The sequence below is a fragment of the Pezoporus occidentalis genome, unplaced genomic scaffold (assembly GCF_034315485.1).
Source record: "Pezoporus occidentalis ecotype Australia unplaced genomic scaffold, CSIRO_AGI_Poc_V1 ctg107, whole genome shotgun sequence".
Taxonomy (NCBI): Eukaryota; Metazoa; Chordata; class Aves; order Psittaciformes; family Psittacidae; genus Pezoporus; species Pezoporus occidentalis.
In genome coordinates this window covers 1,391,625-1,416,345 of record NW_026912854.1, presented here as the reverse complement: position 1 = coordinate 1,416,345, position 24,721 = coordinate 1,391,625, and the positions used below count along the sequence as shown (strand labels likewise).

Sequence of the window (24,721 nt, the reverse complement as noted above, 5' to 3'; positions counted from 1 at the left end):
CTATTTTAAGAGCCTTCCACTTTACTGCTCTGTTCTGCATTGCTTTTAGACACAGCCTTTTGAAGCAGGTCATGTTTCTCTTGCATCTTGCACAAATGGGTCACCCCAGATGAGAAGGCACTGCAATAGCAATGGGCGCAATATGCAATAGCATGGAGACAGTGCAGAGCTTACCTAGGGAATTCTAGTTGCTGTGTGGAGAAGGGAAACTGGCTTAGATGAAACAGCAAGTGCCAGCTATTTTCCAGCTCATTGCTATGGCATGTTCCTCATTCTTCATAGACTGTCTTCATAATTACATGATTGCTGATAATTAGCTTCATATTTTATTGGGTACTACTGCATATGGGATGCTCAGTGGCTGTCTCTTCAGTGCACACCTCATTCAAAACCTCCTGAAGTAACCTCAGTTAACGATTTTACACTCAAGAGCTCTAACAGAAATGACAGCGGGACAAAACTGCTTTTGAGAGGAGCTGAGCTACGAAAAGCTAACGAGAACTGGAATCACGTTTACATCACCTCGAGTGACTTTCTGTATAAATGTGGGTTGCAGCAGCACAGTTTTAAGGAAGCAGTAGGTAGTAAATCTGGAGCATATGGCCCCTTTCCTTTATGGGAAATGCAGAATCTGGGCTGAAAAACCACAGTGGGTGCATCCACACTGCTCACTCATATTCAGAATACCATGGCTAGTTCTCTGCTCTGCCTAGAGTCATGAACTGCAGTCCTGGAAGCTTTATGGCTGTAGAGACAAGGCATGCTGCAAAGCCTCTGTGCTGCTGTGAGCCTCACACGGCTGCTTCTGCTGGGAGAGGAGTGAAGCAACACAGAAGTGAGGACCACTGGGGAAAGAACTTAGTACCTATGTGTTATTAACTGCACATGTGCTGCTCGCTCACATGCTCTGGTGCATTTTTACCTCTGCTCTAAGGGCTCTGTGTCATGTCCCTGCTGTGGTCGCCGCTCAGTGCCTGCTCCTGGGTCACACATCACAGTTATAAAGATCCATCACTTGGATCAGGCTTGTGTCTGCCCCGGTTGTCTCAATCCACAAGCTTGCACTGGCACAAGCTATGGTTTAACATATCTGTTTATTCAGTTCTCTAATGTTCCCTGTTTTCTGTACGCTGACACATGTTATATTCTCTCTCAGCCTCAATACCCTGGAGAAATCCCCATAATGAACTTGCATTCCTCATCCTCCACCCACACCCCACCTAGACGTGATCAGCTCCCTAGGGCAAGCTGACGCAGCAGTCGTGACTTCTACACTTGAGTTGCCATTCATAATTCAACAGAACACTTTGTGGATTTAGGAAGCAATAATTACATTTGTAGAACTCCTTTCTTCAAAGCAAATTAAATAACTGAAAGAAACGCAACCACAAGGCGAGAGGTGGTGGTGTTACTTCTGGCTTTAAAGAAGAATGGGAATTACAAAACCTCTGTTAAGGCACAAACAAGGGTTGATAGAGGACATGTCGTTTAATAACTTCCTTGCAGATTTCACTTAGTTCTTGTTTAAATTTGCCTGGTTTCTTTCCCATCTGACACAAATGGATGTCTGTTTAGTGGCCACCTATACCACTTAACGTTACAATTCAGTGGGCATACGTTGAAGCGCCAGGGAGATGCTGTACCAAACATGAACAGATAATAGTACAGCTTCAAATCAAACATATAAGTGTTTGCTCTGAGGCCTGGAGACCAAGTGTCATTATGTCTCTGTGCCTGGTGGTTTTTATTCTGAGGTGAGAGTGGGACAGATTGTCAGATAATGTGGGTCTGAGTTTTAGATATGACAACCAGCATTAGCCTCCAGTGTATTCAGGGGTGATTTTGTTGTGCCTTCTTTTTGGTGGGGGGACCAGTGGGAAGGATGTCGATGGAAAAACAAAAGAGCCTCAAGCATATATAGGCTGAAGTCCCTGTTTATGAGAGATGAAAGGGTAGCAAACAGTCTTTCAACACCATGAATGAGCTCCTGGTCTCATGGATTCCAACACTGCTGAAATAACCATTCCTGTAAGGCAGAAATTGGTTATTGTTACTGTTGAGCTAAGTAGGGATTTAGCAAAAGCAGGGCTAAGGGAACTATTGTTTCCCTTGTTCTCCTTCTCCAGTTTTCTGCCTGGCCTTTTATGATAGGAGAAAGTGAATGACAAAGATTAGCACAAAGGCGAAAATCTCCCTGTCTGGAGAGAACAAGCTGTGTACACCTGCCTGGAGTTTGGGTTTTGGAGAGGAATCCAGGTCTGTGAGGCTGAGCCTATACTGAGGAGTGGAAGTGTCAGTCTGCTACCTTGTCACAGTGGCTTAGTTTTGTCTGGGTTTGTATTGTGGAGCTTTGGCCTTTTAAATTCAGGCTCTGAGGACTCCAGCCCATTGCCATCACTTGTATGAAGGGTAAATGCCCACCATCAACCACAGGCAGTGTGCATGTACTCCAGCATGACGGTTAAATATCTCTGTTCCACTTTCACACAATCAAAATCAAAAGAACACAATTCCCTTTTCCAATCTGACAAAATAAGATTATTCATTTAATTTGTATTTTCTTTTTTTTCCATTTAATTTGTATTTTAATTTTTTTCATTTAATTTGCATTTCCCCCTTTTTCTCAGGCGTCATCTCAATGACATTTCAAACCTCAGTTTGCAAAAGCAACGTGTTTCCTGGTCTTACTTTGGAAGCTCAGCACGAGATTAGTGTTTTACAGTTTGAAATATAAGTTTTGTGAGCTCTGATATGAACTCCTGTGGGTGAATATCTGCTGCTCCTCCAGAAAGAAAATGGAACAAAGACGTGGGATACTCACAGAATTTCTGTTTGGAGAATCAGACCCGCTTCCAGAGCTGCCCTTTTTGGTTTTCTGGGCTAAGGAGGTCCCAAAGCGGAGAGTTTCATACACAGGATCAACCTTGTTTCCGCAGGCTGCAACAGAAGGAGCAAAACGTGCATCAACCCCTTGGAGATACTTCTGGTCATGTTCCTGCACCACCTGGAGAAATACCTGCCTCTACCAGCATGCTGGGGTGTATGCTTAGACACGAGCTGACAGATTATCCTGATACAAAGTGTTAGATAACTTGGTGGAATTGGCTTTTGCTAGCAATTTCCTGCTTCTCCCATCAAAATCATCCTCCCCTCATACAGGTTCTTAGGGTCCTGGCCATTGCCTTGTCTCTTTTCACCTGCCATCCCTCTTCTCTAATCACCGCTGATGCTGCCTACACTGAGGTAAGGAAGACAAAGTGCCAGTGACTCCAATCCATCTTTACTGCCTGTTCCCACCACTGACCTCTTGGATTGCCCTCAACAGCATGCTTAAAGGGAAAAGCCCTGCGTGGTGCCTGAGCATCTTTGTGGTATGGGTGGGCCAACTCCTTTATCCATCTGCATTCAGCGCTCCTACTTGGCTAACGTGGATAAACAGGATGGCCTGGATCTTCCTTGAAAGATGCTGACACCCCCACTGTGGGGCCATATGAGGTCTGGAGGCAGGCATGAGTAGGTACCTGCTGTTGGGAACGTGCTCCAAGTTGCTCAGCTCAGCCTAGGAGTGACTAGAAAGGAGACCACTCACTCCCACTGGTTTATGTCTGTTCAGTTCTCATTGCCACTGTCCCTCATAGCTGCCTCTAAAAGTCATTTGCCACGGCAGAGAAATGGACATTTTCAGTTAGCACAAGCAAATTCCCTTCACATCCTTTTCTCCATACTTAACACTCCTCAGCCTGCTTTGTGGTACAAGGCAGCAGACATGTACAATACATTATATATGTAGTACTGTGTAGAAGGAGGTAAGTTTTGGCCAGTATACTGAGAAAGCACGTGGGATTTGGAACTTTGATGAGAGCAAAGCACACTTCACTTTTAGCCAGAGTTTGCTCAAAACGTTTCTATTGTTTCTGACAAGAATTACAACATTTTTTTAGAAAGAAACTGAGATGAAATCCATTTAATTCTTTAATTTAACCCCCCCTGTTTTCAAACTGCTGAAAACAACACAGCAAATGTCCTCAGAGACCTAACTGTAAGCTGGCCGCCTAGTTTTGGCTTTCATGGTTTGTACTGCCTGGCCAGGGAACTGGGGGGAGAAATTATTTCCTCGAATTGACCCAACTTCTCCATTTCAGAAGGTTTCTTTCCAGGAGTTTGGTATCAGAGCGAGTGAAATCTGGTCTCTGCAATGCCCAGGCAGTGTGCAGACATGGTTAATAAGGGAAAAGCATGAGGAAAGGAAGGAGTGTGGAGGGAATCAAGCAGGACCTGAGCAATGTCCCTCCAAAGCCAGACCAGTGATCTGAATGCCTTCTGCTGTTCTGATCTGTCTTTTATCTGGTTGTTCCCAGCTCAGGCCTTCACCAGTGCTTCCTCCCTTTTAAGTTCCAACCTTGGTCTCAGCTGGTGATCATTCTAAGCAGGGTGATTGCTAAGAGGTTGCATGTATGGGGGGTGAGTGAAGCGCACAATAAACACACCCTCTCCTCTTCCAGCTCTCTATCTTTGAAGTGGTCCTTTCCTGAGATGGCAGAAGGACATCCAGCCACCAAAAGGAGCTGGAAGGCTGCTGAGGGTAAACAGCCTGCTGCTGCTGCTGCTGCAAAGCACTGCCCAAGGGAGACTGAACGGAAAAGCAATCGAAACCTACCAATAGGCATCACTTCTTTGATGCAGCCAAACTGTTCATGAATGAGTAGGGGTGAGCTGTAGTACCGTCGAAATCCCTTTGGCTGGAGGGAGAGAAAGCAAAGACAAGTGAAGTGCACTGCTCCCATGATGCAGGCAGTAGAAACAACCTCGGCTCCTGTGCTAACGGCATAACAGGGTGGTGAGGCTGGAAATGTGCCTCCTGTTGTTGACTCACCATGGGGTTTAGAGATCAGGGATTAATTAGATTCATCCCCAGTTTCCCTTCCTTATGTGGAAGGAGGGGCTCATTTTCAGCTCCCCTTTTTCTTTCATCTCATACAAAAGCAGCACTGATCAGCTGCAGCAGAGGTGCTGAATCATTACAGGTTCTGGGAAGGTTCCCCTCTCCCTTTCTCTTTATGCAGTGTGAATCTGCATTGTTTTGCATTTGCTAAACACAGGACTACCCTTCCCCGCCCTAACGCCAAATCCTCGTGTGCCCACATGTGAAACCCAAGGAATTTGGAGCCTTTCTATGGATTTTTCTGAGGTTTGCTGCCCACTGACTGCAGGACCCACTGCCTTTTTGTCTTGTAAGGACACAAGCTTCCCAAGTTGTCACCAGATATCCCCTCAGTGCCCTTTTGTAGAGAAATGCACTGTAACAACTCAAGCTGTACCATTAAAGGCCACAATATGGCAAATAACCGTGCCCTATACCACTCATAAAACACTTCTTAGAAGGCTGACCATTTCCTGTTACCTCTCTATTTACTATCTCAGCTAGCAAATACCTCAGGCGAAGGCCGAGGACCCCAAATGAAGGTGCTAACATCTAAGGCATTGGAAAGACCCTTCCAGGTAATAGGGACTCACAAATGGTCCCTCAGATTTGTAATCTTCACAGGCTCGAGAGCTTCCAGCCACAGTAAGAAGTGGAAAAGCCTCATGGAGATGTGCACATCTACTGTATCCTATGCTTAGTATACATCAAAAATGATAGGCAACTAATTCTTTTGCTAATGAGCCGCAGTACAGATTAAGAAGGAATGAGGAGGCTGATAAATTTGGTTTCTTAGAGTAATAAATTCCAGATCCATGGTTTGCCCCCAAAATAGATTCAGACATAACGTGAGCTCAGAAAAACCCAGGAGCTTTGCTGGACAGCTTCCTGATGTAAATTTGCCCTCTACTTTTCTGCTGCTGAAAACTAATGACCACAAATAAGTAATGTGATTTTATATTTGACTTGTCCAGGACTTGCAGTGGCACCAACTCTTCACAGACTGACTTCCTATATCAGAATGCTTCACACTAGGGCTATGGTTATGGTTTAAATGCATAAAGATTTGCCTCATGTGTATGAACAATAGCTTTTACTGAATACTCTTTTTCCTGCCTTCTGAAGCCTTTTTTTTTTCATCATTTAACACAGTGAAACTGCTCGGGTTTAGCTCATATTTGTCTCGGGTACCTTCAGGTTGCAGCAAATGAGAACATGCGAAACATGAATATGTCTATTCAGTTTTGATACTCTAAATGGGCATTTTTCCAAGTCCTTTTGCCAAAAGAACTGCATTCCCATAAGAGTCATCAAGTTGGGTTAGAGTTGTCTCACACACGATGTCCTGCCTATGCCAATAATGAGAATTTGCTGCTCAGAAGGTGAGCCAGGCAGGGCTCCATACGGGAGGAAATCTCCTCCCAGCCTCTCCTAACGAGAGGTTGATTCAAACTCTGCAGTGTCCCACAGTGAAATAGCCTTTGGTTTTCTTTTTAAGATGAATTTGGGGCTTTCTTCAAGTGGAAAAAACAATAAAACATCATTTGAAGGATTTTTCATGAAACTCTGTTGGAATATTTTCACTGATTTCTAGCATTCCTTGTGAGATTTACACTACACACAGCACAGTTTAAACCAAGGGAATTAATTCTGTTATTTAACTGAATCTGGATTATGGAACTGCATTTTCACATCCACAAACAGACCAGATTTGTGCTTCATTATGGTTCAGGTCTATGAGTAACAGCAATTGCCCAAATGGATTCTAAGGTGACCAACCTGCCTTCCCTTCTCTGTCTTCAGTGAAGTGACCTGGTGTCAGTTCTGTTCACACACCAGCTAACACCAGCCAGGTCAGGCACACAGGGTCAGCAGTGCTTCCCATTGCACTTACCAGCTTGCCCATGCAGCGCTGCTGTCCAATGCTGTCCGCACACTTGTGGTGGATGCTCATCTTACAAGCCTTGCAGCGCAGTCCGTGCTTGGCGGTTGTCCCTGTGAAATGCAGGGAAATGATTTATTCAGACAAAATCCATAGTTTCCATGCATTTAACAGCTGACCTGAAAGAACGGACAGGGAGGTCACTTTACTGCTTTTACTGGAGGTCGCCTCACCTGCTTTTCTTCCTATACATTTATACACACGTTTTCATTACAGCCTATTTTAGGCATTTTGCCCCCAGGCCCTTTCCTAGGCTATTGCTGCCTTTACAGATGTACATCAGATGATGCTCTGTTGTATGAGAGCCTTATCTGTGATGTCTCTACCTCACAAACACCAAGCAAAATCCCTCTGCTGTTTTGAAAGGGCTTGGCATGAGAGCTGTGCATGGCTGAGGGAGCTGCTGAAGAAACACCCAGGTTCGGGAGCTGCCCTGGGGATCCAGTGAAGGACCAGGTTTTGTGGGGGAGAGGTAGCTCCAGGGGTGTGTGAGGGGGCTAAACCAGCCCCCTTACCATTGCTCACACATTCACCCAGGGATTGCTGCTCTCACCATCCTGGACCAGTGCTCAGAGGCTGCAGAAAGGGCTCCTCGCATGTCCCTGTGTGATATCATGGGTCTGAAATTGCTCCGATTCACTGGCAGTGGAAAAGACCAGCATCACAGGTAACGTAGCTCCAGGAGAAATTTCACCACACAGAAGCAGGCTTCTCCCACTTGGGCAAAGGTAGTTCTGCATTATCTTCAACATGAACCTACTCTTTAATGACAGAGCCAAGTCTGTTTGCTTCCAGGCAGGAACAGTCATTTGTATTCATGCGCCCATAAGACCTCCTAAACTATGCAGAAGCAGTTAAACTGCAACAACTCTTTTGTCCCTGCAGGACCGTATGAACGCAATGAGTAAGCAACATGTCAGTTCATTACCATCTACTGCGAGAGTAAGAAACAAGGTAGTAAAAAAACCTCTCAAAAACCCTTGACATTTTAACCCACCCTCATTAGACAGGCACGATAGGAATGTTAGAGGGATGCTGCATCGGAAAGTGCTCATGTAGCTCTTGGTTATTTGAGCAGTCAGCACCATGTACGTGCTGCTCACTTTATTTAGTGAAACCCTGTCTGGAAGAAGCACTTCAGGGAAGGTCTCCTCAAGGTGCTGACAAAACCCAAGCCTTGACAGGACTGCTTTCAGTGGTATTGGTCCCTGAGGTGGCCACTTTCAAGCCAGAAAGAGCCAGGCTGGAGGAGCTGTGAGCAAAGCTCAGATGCATCACTTGTGGGACAGGGAACTGCCATCCTCCCCTCCTTCCTATTGAGCCTGCTGGAGAGATGGGGAGTGGATGCACTCGAGTGTGGGGTGTGCCCCAGGGACTCGCACAGAGTGGGGTCAGTGCCTGCTCCCAGCTTGTTGCCTGCTTGGTCCCTCTCAGCCCCTTCTTGGCATGTGCAAGCACCTAGCCTCATTCCTGGGGTCTTTTTTCCTAGTAAACACAGGATTTACTACAAGAACACATCCCTGTGGGTTTTGGTTGGGTTTTTTTCTGTGTGATTGCACTCGGGTTACTGTGCTGCTTTTTCAGTCAGTTTCTTTTCAATAACATATGCTCAAACCCATATTGATGGCTGAGGCTTTGTCCTTTTGGGACAGATGATGAAATACTGAATCACCTTTCCTGATGGACAACAAATGACACAGTGAGAGCACAGGGCCTCCTCCACCGCTTTTGCAATTATAATTATAAGGTGGAATGAAAAAAAAGAAGTAAATGGCATCATGCTTTGCCTACACATGCGTTTAGTGTCAGTGCTTAGACTGGGTCATGCTGGTCTGTACCAACACGACTCTTACCTGCTTTACTAAGTTACTCCTGAGGTTCACCAGAAAAGACAGTCTCACAGACTGGCTGTGTTACACTCTTCCAGCCGTTTCAGTGTTAACATTACAAGGTGTGTATTCATCCTTACGTGTTATAACCATGCGATCACAGAAGATACGCATCTGTCAATATAAACGTGCATCCAAATGATGTGTTAACTGAATGCAAAGTGTCTGTTCCACCTTCAAAAACCAAGACCCAGCTTCTCCATAGCAGAAACCTGTGATCATGTGAAAATCACTAGCACCATAAATTACAAAGAGCAGCACTGTATTTCTATTGCTGAATGTCATTTGTTACCGGTGGGCAGGTAAGTAAGGGCTTCAAAGAGAGGAAAAGTATTTCAGTCACACTCCTGAGCCTACAAGAAGTCTTTGTAAATCAAAACGAAATTGCCTCTAACTACCAAAAGCTTCAATCTTTAATTCATTGTCATTTCTAACTACTTGATTTACTGCAGGATTAGGCAGCTTGGAAATAATTTGCATATATCTCCCTGTCTCCCACTGAGGAATAACTAAAGGGCTTAAAGAAGAAGCATTTATTCTGTATTTACACTTAACTACCATATCCCAAAGCTCTGAAAATGGCATTTCTACATGACAGATTTCCATTCTTCCCCAGGATAATTCTTTCTTCTTCGATTTCTGATCTCAATCACACTAAATCAAACCTCCTCAGGGAACCATAGCTAAACTATTTCAAAACTGCATACCAGAGATTAGACAACTACATACTGGCAATGCATCAGACCCAGAAGTTCCCGAGATTCAGAACTGAGGCACTGCCCACGCTGCAAAGAACAGATCCATGTTCTGTATAGGTGAAAATGAGACCAGGGTTTGACCTGCTGCATCAGTTTTCATCCTCCCATGTAAGCAAGCTTTTTGACTTCGCAGTTGCCTCAATGGGGCTGGTTTTGGAAGGCATCCTGGTAGTTTGAAACGGGGGGAAAAGCTGACAGAACAGTGTTTCACTGCATGCAAATGAGGAAATTTCATGTCAGGATACCTGACTAGCTCTTAAATGAACTTAAAACTGAGGTTCTCCTACAGCCAGTTTCTTCAGGTACCAGCTAATGCATCCAGACACCCAGCCCTGGAAGGACAGCGTTTTGAGAAGCAGGTCATGTTTAATAATGCCTCGCTAGAAATACTCTACGACTGGGTCAGCTCCCATTTGAATATCTAAACCAGTGGCTAGGTTTTCCAGGGCAGCCATGGAAAATTGAATCCTAAACTGTTCTGATAATCTGACCTCAAATACCACCAAAAGGACGCAGCGCATCACTTTGGTAAAGATAAAGCTTCCTGTGGAGAAAGCCTAAATGGAAACAGAACACCTCAATATAGGTGGATGGAAAGATCTGGAGAGAGACAGAGGAGACAGGGCAGAATTTAATCCTAAATCTTTATGTCTGTCTCTCCTATAATTTAGTAACCACGCTGCACTTCAGGAAAGTGACATTTATCCTAAGGAATGCAAATGAGAATTACATTTGTCACACACACGCAAAGGGAACCTTTATCACCCTCTTGGTCAGCACGGCTGTGGCCGCAGCACAGTTGGCTGCTTTCTGCCTGCTTCAAGACTCAACAGAAGATTAATAGCTAGAGATGGATAACAAGCCCTACAGCCAGGACAAATGTGAGAGAACACTGCAGATGTTGGTAACAACATGACATTATGCTGCCTGTATACAGATAATTATATTATAGTAAAGTGGGAAAAAATAAAAGAGAGGATAAAATGATTCCAGTCTGTAGAAGAGAGAAAGGAGAAGGGAAAGGGACACAGAGAGAGACTGTCACCTCCAGCTAATCCAGCCATGACCCAACAACTATTTTTTAGTGTTCCAGCTAAGGGGAACATGCTAGTCAGAAACTGTTTTGATTTAAAACTTACATAAATAAATGCATTTAAAATTACATATTTTCCATAGAACTTCAACTTCTGCTGTGGGAGGCTGATAAAAATAATGAGTGCCTTGCCCCTTTCTCCCCAAGCACATTTGCAATTGTCACCAGAAAGCTGTTTCCATGCCAGAACTGATGGGAAAAGGAGGATTTTAAGCAAGCTGGGGCCGGTATTGTAGCAGGGAAGGGTTTTGGATGTCACCTTAGAAGGAGAAAGAAAAGTCCCTGAAATGGCACTGGTGCCCATGCAGTCACCTCCAAGCCTGTGCACGACCTCCTCTCCCATCCCCTTCTTCATTTTTAATTGACTGTTTTTGCACAAAATCTCTGATGCTCAAAGGGAGACTGGTTTTAAGAACTCCTTTGTGGCTATTTCCTGCTCCTAGAGCTGGGGGGTAGGCCAGAGAATGGCACTTTGCTGCAGGACATCCACCCCTTTCAAGTTAACACTCTTGAGCCTCATTCCCCCATATCATTAGGTTTGTAAGGATGAGCTGGGCATCCCTCTGCTTGACCTTCTTTGGCCTTCAGCCTCCTGCCACCTTGGGAATTGCCCCCTTCCTCTGCCCTAATACCTGGCATCCTTCTGCTTCTTTTTCTTAATGGATGCTGGGTCCCCATTGCCTTTCCCAGCTGACGCTGTGGGGAGGACAGAGGCCCAGATCCTCAGCTGCTCATCGGGAGAGCTATAAATCAAAGCCTGAACCCAGATTTCCCAAGCCACCCTAGATAGCTGACTGCTGGAAGTCATCGCCATCTAATGCCAGAGCGACAATGCAAGCTGCTGGACACACACAGTTGCTAGGTGTGCTGACTGATACACAAATATTCACCTCACATGAAATTACCAGTGCTATTAGCAACCCTCCCATCGTGCTTTCCACTGCTAAATACAGGACTGAGAGGGTTGTTTAACAAAGTAATAAAAAGATGACATACTAACGTTGTGGTTTGCTCTGTGCTGTTCCTAAATGGCCCTCAGATAAATGTATTATGGCAGCTCTTGCCACTGCCATTTTGGTGATTCTAAAGGATCAATTTTCCTTTTTTAAGAGATGAAACCGCGCTTCATGGATACCTTCTCTTTTGACACAACCAGGCAGTCATTTGAACACTATGGCAAAGGCGCTCTATCCATGAATAACCGAAGTGTAGGATGACGAAGTTCAAAGCACACTGAGAAAACTAGGCAAAACTCTTATTTAGGCTTTTTTTTTCATGAATAATGGTGGCATGGGATTGACTTCAAAGGGGTTACTCTTTAGCGAGAGATGTTTTTGTATTGCTCTCCTTCTTTTCCACAGTTAAACCTGTGAGTTCAATGTGTTCGGAGCTGTGGGTAGGTTAAAGCAGTAGCTCCTTGGGACGAGGACTCTACAGAGACATCTTATGAAGACAGGCTCAGAAAGTTGGGGCTGTTCAGCCTGGAGAAGAGAAGCTGCGTGGAGACCTCATAGCAGCTTCCAGTGTCTGAAGGGGGCCTATAGGGATGCTGGGGAGGGACTCTTCATTAGGGACTGTAGTGATAGGACAAGGGGTAATGGGTTCAAACTGGAAGATGGGAAGTTTAGATTGGATCTAAGGAGGAAATTCTTTCCTGTGAGGGTGGTGAGGCACTGGAATGGGTTGCCCAGGGAGGCTGTGAATGCTCCATCCCTGGCAGTGTTCAAGACGAGGCTGGACGAGGCCTTGGGTGAGATGGTTTAGTGTGAGGTGTCCCTGCCCATGGCAGGGGGGTTGGAACTGGATGATCTTAAGGTCCTTTCCAACCCGAACTATTCTATGAACACATGGGAACTGGAGCAGACACTTCCCCATTTGGGACCAAGCTGCCGGGTCTGGACCTGACACTGACTGGCAAAGCGGCCCATTCCCCTGAGTCCACCTTGTGCCAGGCTAAACCAAATGGGGTGTAGGGAGAAGCTGGGACGTCTCCATTTATGTTCTGTAGAGCAGGACTTGATATGCAGCCATGGTACCTCTCCTGCCACATGGATAAATGTTAGATCACCTGTCACTAAGAGGTGTGGGTCTGTGAGTACCTACCCCACCCTATTTCCCTATAACGATATCCAATGTTTCAACAGCAAAAAAAGTTGCCTTGCCTGTAGGCAGGCTACAAAACAGCGCATAAAATTAGAACTGACTTCCTAGTGACATAGTTTTCTTTAGAAATGACATGCTGAGAAAAAACTGAGGCAGTAATAGGCAGGTTTTTTCTTCAAGGCTGTTACAGAGAAGAAAAATATCCCTACTAAAATAAAGTACTAACTTCATGGCTTTTAATCATACATAGCAGCAAGAGGAAATGCCTTTATTCCTCTTGCAAATCAACTGTAGCTCCTTGACAAAGAACTTCCAATGGTGCCAGACCTTTTATTATGTGGTTCAAGAACAAGACTTACTTAAAATGCAAATAAGTTTTTCCTGTCTTTGAGAGCAAAAGTGAGCCTCATTCTTGATGTCTGGTGATCAGAAGAAGAAGAAATTGTCCACAAAAGGTTTTTTGGCAATGCACTTTTCACATATTCAGCAGCTTTGCTATAAATGTCTGTCCCTGAAAGGAAATATCCACCTCCATACTTCTTAAATTATCATCTCAGGTCTTTGATCATCTACATGTTAATTAAGATGCTGGAACGCCATGATAAGTAAACTAACATCTAGATATTATCGAAAGAAACGCTCCCAGTCCTCTAAAAACCAAACAAGATAAATCATATCTAACCTTCTTTGCTCTAAACACACCCTGATATCTCAATACCTGCTTCTCTAGGCAGCTTTCTAGAGTACTGAGCCTGTGCTTGTAGACCTTTGCAGCGTGTTGCATTGTTGAGAAAGAAAATAGCTCAAAGAAGATAAGCATATGCTTATCCTCTCTCCCATGATTGCCAATGGGAGGTGAGAGTGAACTTCCCCAGAGATGATGGTAGTACCACGGCTGAACAGGACATGGAGAAATTAAACCTGAAGTCATGTCCTGGAGGAGGACAAGCAGAGATCAGTCGCTGATCTTGGCCTCAGTAACGTTAGCAAACACAGTGTGTTCAAGAACTCTTCTTAAGGAGAAGATGAAGAAACTCAGATTTCAAACAAGATCTCCATGTTGACAGGCTCAGGTTATTTGTACCTGTGTTCTTACGTGTGCTGGAATGAAAAGCTATCCAATTAGAGCTTTTTTGTGTGCGTGTGTTTTGAGATGCTTTGAAAAACCAGTTGAATTTTGTAGGGCCATTTATATGTGCTGATCCTTCAAGGACATTGGACCATTAAGGAGAAGTTGGAAACCAAAACCAAACCCAGTATCTGAACGAAAGCCATGCTGCGAAATGAAGAGCAGGACTCTAGGCTTGCTGAAAATGTAGGAGAAGGCAGGTAGAACAAAAGAAGAGTCTATCCTCAGCGATGGGATTTAATATCCCCTCTGATCTGCTGATGGATTTTTAGCATTGCCTATTGCTCACAGAGCTCCATAGGCTTGAAATAAGAGGCTGCTATGGCTACATGAGAGGCACTATGAGAGTGCCAGAAGATGATGACAATTAATTAGGAATAGAAAAGGCTTACTTTAAAACCCCCAGCCCTGTTATGTGAAGGGTCAGTTGCTCTGTGGTTTTCTGCTGTTTCAAACTTATTGAGGTTTTTGGCTCTTTCCTCCCATAGCAAAAAACGCTCCCTCAACAGAGCAACCTGCGCGAGCAGCAGCATCATTTGCTCTCACTGGAGATGATTCAGGGCACCACTGTGAGTAACTGGGCAGTGGTACCAGCTTGGTGGGATCAGTTTTCAGGGAGTTATTTTCACAGTTAGTCACAATGTGTTGCGTCTTTACATAATCTTACAATCACATTCTGTAACTGTGGTTTTGCTTTAGTTTCTCTTTCCACAGTGATTTTGAAAACAAGAAGAGAAACTGTAAATGTGAAAAAACATTCAAATGAAACCTTTTGGCCCTTTTCAAATGTCTTTGGTTTTTATTTCAGAAATAGTTATTGATTTCAGTGAAATCCCACAAGCTGGGCAGAAACCCACTGCTGTTGGCTATTGTCATCTGCTCAAAGAGGCAATCTCAGCTTGCAACCCCAGAGAATTTAGTACTTGACACATAGCAGCACTGGTCCACAGCACACCTACAAGTACACTTCCACATGGCATCAATTATTGTTTAAATGAATAAGAAAATCTTCTGTACAGAAGTTTCTCCAGTTCAGCAATGCAGAAAGAGTATTATGTGCCTGGGGGTAAAGCTAAAACTTCAGCAGTTTAGAGAAGATTGCTGAAGTTGCATTTACTTGCATTCATATTACCTAAGCAGAAAGAGCATGCAATGTTCCATGTAAGCCATAAGGATCATTGCTTTCTGAGGCATCCTTCTATATTAAGGACAGCGACGAGCAACCATGGGTAGGCATTTTACTCTACACAATGACAATGCTCTATTTCTTGCAAAAGCATTTCTGCTAATTGCCTCGTTTTATGGCTTCTGCAACTCATAGTAAGGTGAAGCTGCCAGCAATTTCCCTTCTAGATGATGCTTTTGTCAGCTACATGGCAACGTAATTATCCATATAACAGCTATACTCTGGTAGACAAAGACTCTTAAGTAGAAAAATAATGTTATGACTAGAAGGTCAGCTTCAAAGAAGATGCATTTAATTCACTTATCTGAAAGCACCCGATGTCCCATAGAGCCCAGGGAAAGTCCAGAGTAGGACATTAAAGAAAGAGATCTTACATCCTGCTTCATCCCTAGGTCTTTAACAGACCTTGAGCTTACCGTTATGTTCCTCACTTGGGCTGATCTCAGAAGAAATTGCCACTACTGGATAAGGTGTTTGGTATTTTTCAATGTAGTTTCTGGTCAAAAAGCATCTTGGCTAACACCACGTCAAAATACTGCTTGTAGAGGTGCTGGGAACAATTACTGTTTTCCATCTAGTTAGGCAGCAAATGTTGGTCAAGGTCTTGAACGTCTCTTTTCCCTGAAGATTAACTGCAGCCATTTCCACCAAATGACAGTGAGCTTGCAAATGATCTGGTTACAAATGTGAAACATGCTTGATGCTCTTCAACAATTTAAAACACATTTCCACCCCCTTTTTAAAACACATCTCCACACTCTTTTCTCAGCTAAGCAGTCACTGATTATCCCATTTACTGATAACATTCTTGCCTCATCTCAGAGGAGGAAGCCCTCCCAAAGGATAAACAGACTAAATATTTGCTTTCAAGTCTGTTTAACTCTTCATTACCAAAGAACAATACTAATTTAATGCAGGGATGCTGCGTGACCCCTCAGTAGCTACTTTACAAATAGGGGGCTGCATGAATTGAATACTTCTTGTCATGCTTATTAAACACAGGAGTCATACTGATGGAGCACACCTGTGCTGCATGTACCGTATGTATTTCTACCTCTTTCCATCTGTTCATCCCCACTTTGTGTGGGGATTCGCTTCTGGAAATCGTGCAGAGTCTCGATGGCATTATCTGTACCTGACTAGTCTACAGCTAACAGTTAACTGCATACAGTACAGTTTGGTTACTGCAGTACTTAACTTCCTGCTTCCAAAAGGCTTTTGTTTAGCTCTTCTTACAGGGCTCCTCCTTAAAGTGCAACAGTTTGTGCTGATGGAGAGTTATTAACTCAAGGAAGAAATCATAGGACAAACCGGGTTCAATTTCAAGCAAATATATCTATTAATATTATTATCTTGCATCAATTTTTTGCAGACGTGTGCTAAAAAATGCAATGCTTTTGCTTGCCTTAAACCCTAGCACAGGAGATCAGAGAGGACTGAAATCATTCTCGCTCACACTGAGTCTTAAAAGTGCTACAAGATTTAGATGTCCATCAAGTGGAGCGAGAACCGGAGGCTCCTAAATCCAGGTGTGGATTTACTGGAGAGAGGGAGGAGAAAGAGACAGGGACTCCAGGTCATGTGTTATTAAACCTATAGGATGGCTCCTGGTACCGGTCACTGAGTCATTGACAAGGTTACACAACTGCCCCTTTTCCTCACAATCACAACCAAAGGAGTCTTTTGAAAACCTCTTTCCATAGAGAAACTCTTCATCCTCTTACATTAATAATACACAACATTCACACTATGTTGTACTGTAGGGGTCTATCACCCGGAAAATAGACCTGGGAAGGCTCAATTGTGACTGCACAAACCCATTAGAGAGGCGGACACAAAGCCTCCTCCTCAAGCTGCTCCAGGGGCATCTCCTCCTCACTGGCAGCTCTTTACCCTCCTCTATAGGGGACAACTCTCATGCTGATGCAGTGGCAACACAAATCTTTTGCCGCAGGGTCATGCAGATGGGAGATGTTAGAGAGACTGAGCGGAGGCAAGGCTGAATAATGTTATTTTGCCTTTATCCTCCAAGAGAAGCCTCAGGAAATAAAAATGCCTTTTTTATATTTATATTTGTTAAGAGTCCTCCAAACTACTACAGCCTTGGAAACAGAGCTTCAGCTACTGTCATGCTTCCCAGGTGTCCTTTTACTTTGTCTAGCTGCCAAGCAGGGGTGTTCAGTGTGTTTACCAGACCCTCGTCTACCTGGATAATGCTGAATAAAGGTAGGTGTGGATCAAAGCAGAATGCCTGCTTAATGGAAGCTAGGCAGCAAGCTTAAAAAAAGGCAAGGATGCTCTTTAGGAGGGAGCTGATCAGACTGGAGGCAGAAAGCACTGTGTCACAGTTCCTGTGAAATTTTGCTATATTTAATAAGCATCCACATAAATTACAGTTACATAAACACTTCCTCAAACTACAGAGTTTTTTCCATTACTTATTAGTCGCAGTTACTGATAGTCTTAAGAGAAGAGGTTCAGATGTAGTGACTAAGGAAAATAGGAGACCATAGCTCCGATTGAGATCTCTCCCTCTCTCATTCACTCCTGCGTTTGAAAAGCTGGGCCAACTTATCAACTTTGATCCTAGCTTTATGGAGGATGTTGCATTACAGCCCTGCGGATGACAATGTTCTAGTAACCACAGTAACACAGTGAAATAAAGGAATAAAGGCTGCTTCTAGACGAAATGGCCAGAAAGAATGGCCACATGGCACTTTGCTGGCAGCTAAACCAGAACAGGCAGTGGCAGGAGCCAGTCAACACTAAAGGGGTATCACAATTTCACTGCTTAAGCACTGCTCATGAGTAGACTGGAAGTAAACTGCATTAGAGGTTTATTATTGGTATTGCTTCTTTACAATCTGTTTTGTTTTCTACATGCTTCTGACTGGAACCTAGCTACTTCCCTGAGAAGGCAGGTACTGAGTTCTTTACCTCCATAGCTGCAAAGGTCTGGAGAATCTGCATCCAGACCAGAAACTCTATTGCCCAGAGACCACCTATAGATGAGTCTATCTCAGGTACATAAGCTAGTGATAGCATGATCCAGAAGAACCTGGGTTTGACTATTACTGGACATTCCAGACCACAGCCTTGTTGGGTCTTCCTGAAAGTTTGTGGCCCTCTAGCATTGTCTTTTCCAGGTGTCACTAAAAAGAGTAGTTGGTGAAAATTCCGCATCCGAGTTAAGGTTGAGCAGGGAAGGAAACTGCTAAGTATGCTTCTGAAACACCAGTGTTGTTATAAATAAGCTTCTATTTCGTTAAAACACAGCTTTAAAGGTTTCACTTTAAAGTCAGCTATTTTTAAAAGCAAAGAGACTTATTTTTTGCTACACTACTTATATCTGACTTAGATGGGAATACGTTAATTGCATGTAATATGCTTGGAATGTGTGGAAAAGAACATTTTTTCCATGTGAGTCAGCACAGGAAATGAACTGCAAGTGAGTAAAATGTTGAGAAGTCTACAGATGGAGGGTTTTTAAACACACAATGCTGTTCAAGAGTAGAGCACTGACATCATGTTTTCCTCAAGAGTATCACAGAGACGAGCGATGACACACCAGGGACTGAAGAAGAGCAAGAACTCACTTCTGATCAGCATAGTTGAAGACTCTAACCTGATGCAACATGAACAGCTCCTATCTTTGCCGGTGCCAGGCAGTTTTGCCTACCCTTATGGGCATTGCCAAAGCTTGCCACATTCTTGCTAAACACAGAGGATGGTAGGCAACACAAAGCCAACTCAAAGGGGTTTGATTTTCTTTTCAGTGATGTAAAGTAAGCAAACCAATGTCTTCTAAATAATGATCTGGTGATACATTCCACAAGGTACTTTGATTTTCAACCTTTTCCCTTGTGGGGGTTATTAAAAGAGTGCTAAATACTAGTAGTAAGAACAGCAAATAAATGGATGTCTAAGAGTCTTACTGTGAAGAATGTTCCTGGGTCGATGCAGTTAGGAAAAGATGCAGCCCACCATGGAGCTGAAACCTCAGTCCTAAACTAACCAATGCTTGGAACTCACAGCAGCAGAACAGTGAGGGGCAGGAAGGAGGAGGGTCTGCTCCAGCATACTGTTGATTTGCTCTGAAATTAAGTGAATTATTACTGCTGATTTCAGTATTAGAACTGGCAACTGTACTGCAGCATTTGATGCTGCAAGAAGGCTCCATTAATGCAAAATAGATCTGCCATGCACTCCTCAGAACTCCCCCTGCATCTGAAGTTTTCTCCCTTACGTTACTTGGCAGAAAACTACTGCTTCTATGTCACATTCTCCTTCTATTTACTGAGGTGGCACCTTCCCCAGTCTCGTACAGCCAGTAGGAACACTTCAACTCCTGTCTTTAAGGTGAGGTATGAAGCACACTTGTAATACTGCCTTTTCCCTTTTGAATTCAAAACAACAGAGTTTCTTTTGAGTATGCTGCACTGCACTCTGGGATGCATGAAAAGCACGTGAATGAGTATGTTTGCATTACACTGATCCTAGTAAACCTCTTCCTCTGAACGCTGAAATCGATTACATGTACTTGGCCATTATCTGATGACTCTACTGTCAAACGAACACGCGCTGCATCCCAAAGGCAACACTTGGCTCTTAGTGCCTAACAATCAAGGAGAGATGATGCACGTATTTTTTTGTAGGAAGATAACGTGTCACATCCCTTTGCTTTAATTTTGCCTTGAAAAGAGCAGCCCAAGGAGCCTGCTGCCTCTGCTCCCAGTGTTCTGCTCACTCTGAAGCTACAGATGGATCCTGCCACACCAGGGAGGCTGAAGTACGTACTGCACGTTCATGCTACGCGCAGTTCATCATGCTGCCCTGTACCAAACAGAGCTGCTCAGTTCATAGATCAGAAAGCCATTTAAGGTGAACCTGGAAACATCCTTGGTGACAAAACTGAAACCATCCAAAGTCCAGCTGGGATTTTCCTGGACTCTTTCCCCTACTCTTCAAAACATGTATCTGTCTTCGCCTTTATTCTCATCAATAAGGAATTTAAAGCCATAGACTCGTTACTCTCCAATGTCACTGCCCATGAAAAGTACAAACAGAGAGAACAAAGAGGCTCCATGTTGCAAGTGCAAATTCAGAGTCCCTGCACAGGAGTGAATTTGTTTCAGTCTGTCTTTGGGAGCAGGCTGGACAGGAGCTCCTGGGAATCTGCCTGTTCCGCTCCCCCACCAGCTGCAAAAGCTATACGGATTATAACAGAGCTGCAAACAGTAACATCCAGACCTCCCATGCTCCTTAAAATACAATACAGCAAAACCAGGCATGACTGCAGTAAGGATCAAAAGGACAGAATTACAGGAAGAAAGAAGATGTCTATTTAGAACCAGGCCATCTAGAGTCTAAAGCATTATAAAGCAAAACCCTCATCATCTTTTCTGCTGCACCTCCAGCCAAACATGAGCTGGAGGAGGTGAAAGCAATTCACCTGACTCAGCCTGCCACCAGGCAAACCAGGCTGCATTAGCTTCTTCAGCAACTATAAAAGCCTTCTTTCTCTAATGAAGTAGCTACGTTACAGACCAGAAAAGGGAAGTCCTCAGAGAATAGAAAAGAATAGAGCAAGTTCAGAAGGCAGGTGGGGTTAAAACTGGTATTTCGAAGCTCAAAGCTATGCTTCAGGACTTTCCTATCCCAGATTGCCCAGCAAAGGAGAAGGGCATGGGTGTTTACGAGCTGGCATTACTCCCTGCAAAGTTTGCTGCCAGTATTAATCCATCTTGAGCAGCAGTGTTTTGGAACAGTATTGCTGAGTCGTACAGATCTGTGATGATACTGATCTCCATACAACGTCATGGAAAGCTGCCAGGAATGCAAAGGACTTATATTTGCAGCATGTATTTGTGAAACTAAGCCTCGATGAAACGTCTATCCGCGTTACAGAAGACAAGCTCTGGGCCTGCTCCCACAAATGGGTTATTTCAGCTAACTACCTGTATTCTGTCTTCCAGACTTCCTTTCAGTACCTGGTCTACGAACGTCCCTGATAGCAATGCTTTACTCCTTCTCCCTTTGGCTTGTTCTATCACTTAAAGTAGAAAAAAGCTTAAAAGACTGGAAAATAGCACCAAAAACCTGGGATCAAAGCTTCTCTGTTTCCCTGGATTCAGTACAGCTGTGCTGCAGAGAGGATGAAATCAAACCTTGTCTTTAATCCTTCACTTCATGGAGGCAGGATTGTCTTGCATGAGATTTAATGTTCTACAGACATCTGCCTTTTCCCATGCACACAAGTGGGGCACACTGAGCACCCTTATGTGGGAAAGAAGGTACCATTCTCTGAAAAAGGTTGAGCAATCCTACCAGCACCTTTCAGGAACTCATCATACTGTTATCTGAAGGGCAGCGATTTCCATGCCAAAGGACAGGAGTTTCTTACAGTAAGCTAGATAAACTACAGACAATAGTTTGTGCTCAAAGACCTGTGCCACTTCTGCATAAAGCTAGTGTTTTATTCCTTATCCTGTGTAAAAACCCGGATAGTGTGTCACACACTTTCACGCTGGTACACTGCCACCAAATTCATTCTAGATCTACTGTACTGGGACAACTGGATGATCTTAAGGTCCTTTCCAACCCTAACTATTCCGTGTTTCTGTAACACCAAGTTACGTGTACATAACACACTAGCCAAAACAACATGAGTTTCTAGGGCCAGACTTCTGAAGAGCAACTGCTGCAGCTTCCCACTGTGGTGACGGTGCACGTTCTACACCTCCAACCACCAGCCACCACTGCTTTCCTGACCTCTCCTTGCACAGCCCCATAGATAATCTGCAGCATCTTCAAGCATCTTACCTTACACGCAGGGCTCACTATAGTCTTGAACACTGCCAGGGATGGGGCAGCCACAGCTTCTCTGGGCACCCTGTGCCAGTGCCTCAGCACCCTCACAGGGAAGAGCTTCTGCCTAAGAGCAAATCTCAGTCTCCCCTCTGGCAGGTTAAAGCCATTCCCCTTGGCCTGTCCCTACAGGCCCTCATCCAAAGCCTTTCTCCAGGTTTCTTGTCAGCCCTTTATGTACTGGAATACTGTTTAAGGTCTACCTGGAATCTGTGGTCACCACAGGTGAATGCAAACTGGGCACAATGCAGGTTGTGAGGGCAGACGCAAGTTGCAAGAGAGTTAGCATTACTGTTGGGCAAAAGAATTAGGATAGCATACACAGATTTGCAAGATGCATTTCTGCTGTTTCGAGTGTAACATACAAACATATTTGTGCTTGGTGCTCAGTATGACCTGAATGGGAGAGGAATCTGACTCCAGCTGAAACCTTCACCTGTAATTTGTGGTAACATTATATGCCTACAAGGCAAGAGATCTGTCAACAGATGTAGAGCTTGTATTAACCAGTCCAGATGTGACAGAAGTCTGGGTCCTTCCGGCATGAACACCCTCAAGCAGACATCCGGGCTCACGTTAAGTCACGGAAAGGTCACCCTGCGATCCCTAGCGCGGATTGAACACCGATCACTCCTTACCGACAATCATGTGGTTGCAGACGTCGCAGAAGGTGGGCTTCTTGAAGATGTGCTCCTGGAAGATGTGAGCCTTGCTGTTTTCTGGCAGCTGCGGGACTCTGCTCGGGGAGGACGCCTGGCTCTCGGAGCTGGGGAGCTGCCCGGTGCTCGTGCTCACCTCAGGCATCAAGTCCACTTGCAGCTTCACGTCGCTGTTAGTCCTCTGGAAGAAATTGTCGGCGCTTTTACTCCGCAAGCTTTTGGTCTTGAAGGAGAGCGATCGCTTCAGTTTCTGCAGCTGCAACAGAGAAGCCAGTCACAATCACAGCCCTTCCCTCTCCAACGGCAAGGCAAGGCTCCTGCGGTTGGGGTGGGCTGCAGGCAAGTGAACCTGGGAGCCATTGGCAGACCCTGAACAATAAAACTGACTTTAGAATTTAACCAGCAATTTCAGAGCAAAGAAAACACATCCCAAAGAGAAAATAAACTACCCTACACATGCCTTCTGATAGACAATAAAGCCCTGATGAATGCTTCTATTGGGCTTTTCTTTCAGGTATGAGAGCAAAGAGGTACTGCAGAGAGTTGTACGCGTTGAAGAACATATCCTTATAACACCTGAGGAGTCTTATTCATCCTTGCACGGTCCTTAAGCAGCCTGTAAAGCCATTTCAGGAACCCCTGTTAAAAAAACCCTGGTACAAGAGGAATGAATTCAGTAAAGATGTTTGAAATGCTTGTATTTCTTGAATTTGGCCGAAATGGAGATTTCATACAGTTTTGACAGAAATTCTTGTTTTCTTTTAGTTCTTTTTAAATGAAAGAAGGCTAAGGAGCAGTAACAGTATCATTAACTAGCTAACCGATGGTTAATGTATTAATCAATGCCAGTTAACACACATTTACATATATTCTTGTGTGTATATATATGTGAACATATATATGTACATATCCATGTATTGTGCCTTGATTGTCAGACTATTGAGGACTGCAATAAGGCATTATTAACTTAACTTTGTTAACTCAGACTCTTCATCTATCAACTGTCTTGCACTGTACAGATCCTCTCATCCTTCCCCCCAAAAATCAAGTTTATGTAAGGCTGAGAAAGGTGCAAGGTGAAGCACAGAAGCTATCAGGATATCAGCTGCACGTGTTTGTGGGTCCGTCACCTCCAATGGCCCACAAATAGAGGCCAGGTAAAAGCAAAGCCAGCTCTGCATCCCCTTCATGTTTGCCGTCTCTGGAGCCTAATGCCAGTGTACCACCTTTCACTCAGCACTATTCCAACCACTGCACGATCCTTTCAATCACTGCTGCAATTCTCTGGGCAAGTGTGATGTAACAACCAAATTTTCCATGCCACCAGGCTGCCTGTGGTACCCAGCAGGAATGGTTTATATTAGAGACTGTTTATGTTAGGAGCAATGATGATTGGGAGTCACAATTCACACTAACAGAAAGGGAAGGAGTTCACATGCTTTCCTAAAGAAAGTGTGGCACTGGTCTGTAACACTGGGTTGCCCCAGGGTGCTTGTGAGTGCAGAACTCCCTAGGTTCTATTCCTGATCCATCCATTTTCCTATGGTGCAGCCAAAAGCACTGAAGGAATGCCACCTTCAGACACAAGCAGCTTGCTCTTGGAGAAAGGAGACACTCCAGCTCAATTCCCATGGTTCACAATGAGCTCTTCCAAGTCCAATAAATAGGCAAAGGGCTGCCATTGCCTCCAGTTAACAGTGTTTGGGTTTGTTACATGGGAGCAAACTGCATTCTGCTCCCTGAGCTGTTTCTCCTTAGTGACTCTGGGAGTAGGCAGAGACCAGAGCCCATCCAACATGCACCACTCTCACCCACAACTCTCTTGGGGTTCAAGGGATCCAAAAGGAAATACCTATTTGCAAGAGACTCTCAGTCTCAGGGGGAGTGTGTGAATAAGAGCAATTAAGTTATTATATGCCAGCTACCAGGTAAGAGCAGCTTCTGAAGCTCTTTCAGCTGAAGCCAAAGTCGTGGATTAGCTGAGCCTAAATCTCAGTGTATAACTGCACCAATAAAATGCGAGGTCTTCTCTCTTCTGCTTGGATGTTAGTCACAGGCTCCTGCAATCACTGAGGTTACTCAGTCCCGAGGTTACTCAGGCCCGAGGTTACTCCATCTCTCCAGTGGCAGCCAGGAACTCCACAATAATTCACCCCCTTTCCTCCTCATTAGTG

At 44.4% G+C, this 24,721-nt stretch overlaps 2 protein-coding genes across 2 annotated transcripts in view; one reads left to right on the top strand and one right to left on the bottom strand.

Moving 5' to 3' along the window:
* Positions 1–21,248, top strand: part of DCLK3 (doublecortin like kinase 3) — a 113,030-nt gene extending 91,782 nt beyond the window's left edge. Inside the window, exon 6 of the transcript XR_009965515.1 lies at positions 21,237–21,248. The gene's annotated coding sequence lies outside the window, so the exon portion shown is untranslated. The remainder of the gene's footprint in view (positions 1–21,236) is intronic.
* STAC (SH3 and cysteine rich domain) overlaps positions 1–24,721 on the bottom strand; it is a 62,926-nt gene that overhangs the window by 16,857 nt on the left and 21,348 nt on the right. Inside the window, exons 2-5 of the mRNA XM_062622203.1 lie at positions 22,527–22,803; positions 6,816–6,916; positions 4,658–4,739; positions 2,822–2,937 (exon numbers count right to left, since the gene is read on the bottom strand). Of these exons, the coding sequence (XP_062478187.1) occupies positions 2,822–2,937; positions 4,658–4,739; positions 6,816–6,916; positions 22,527–22,803 (576 nt within the window). The remainder of the gene's footprint in view (positions 1–2,821; positions 2,938–4,657; positions 4,740–6,815; positions 6,917–22,526; positions 22,804–24,721) is intronic.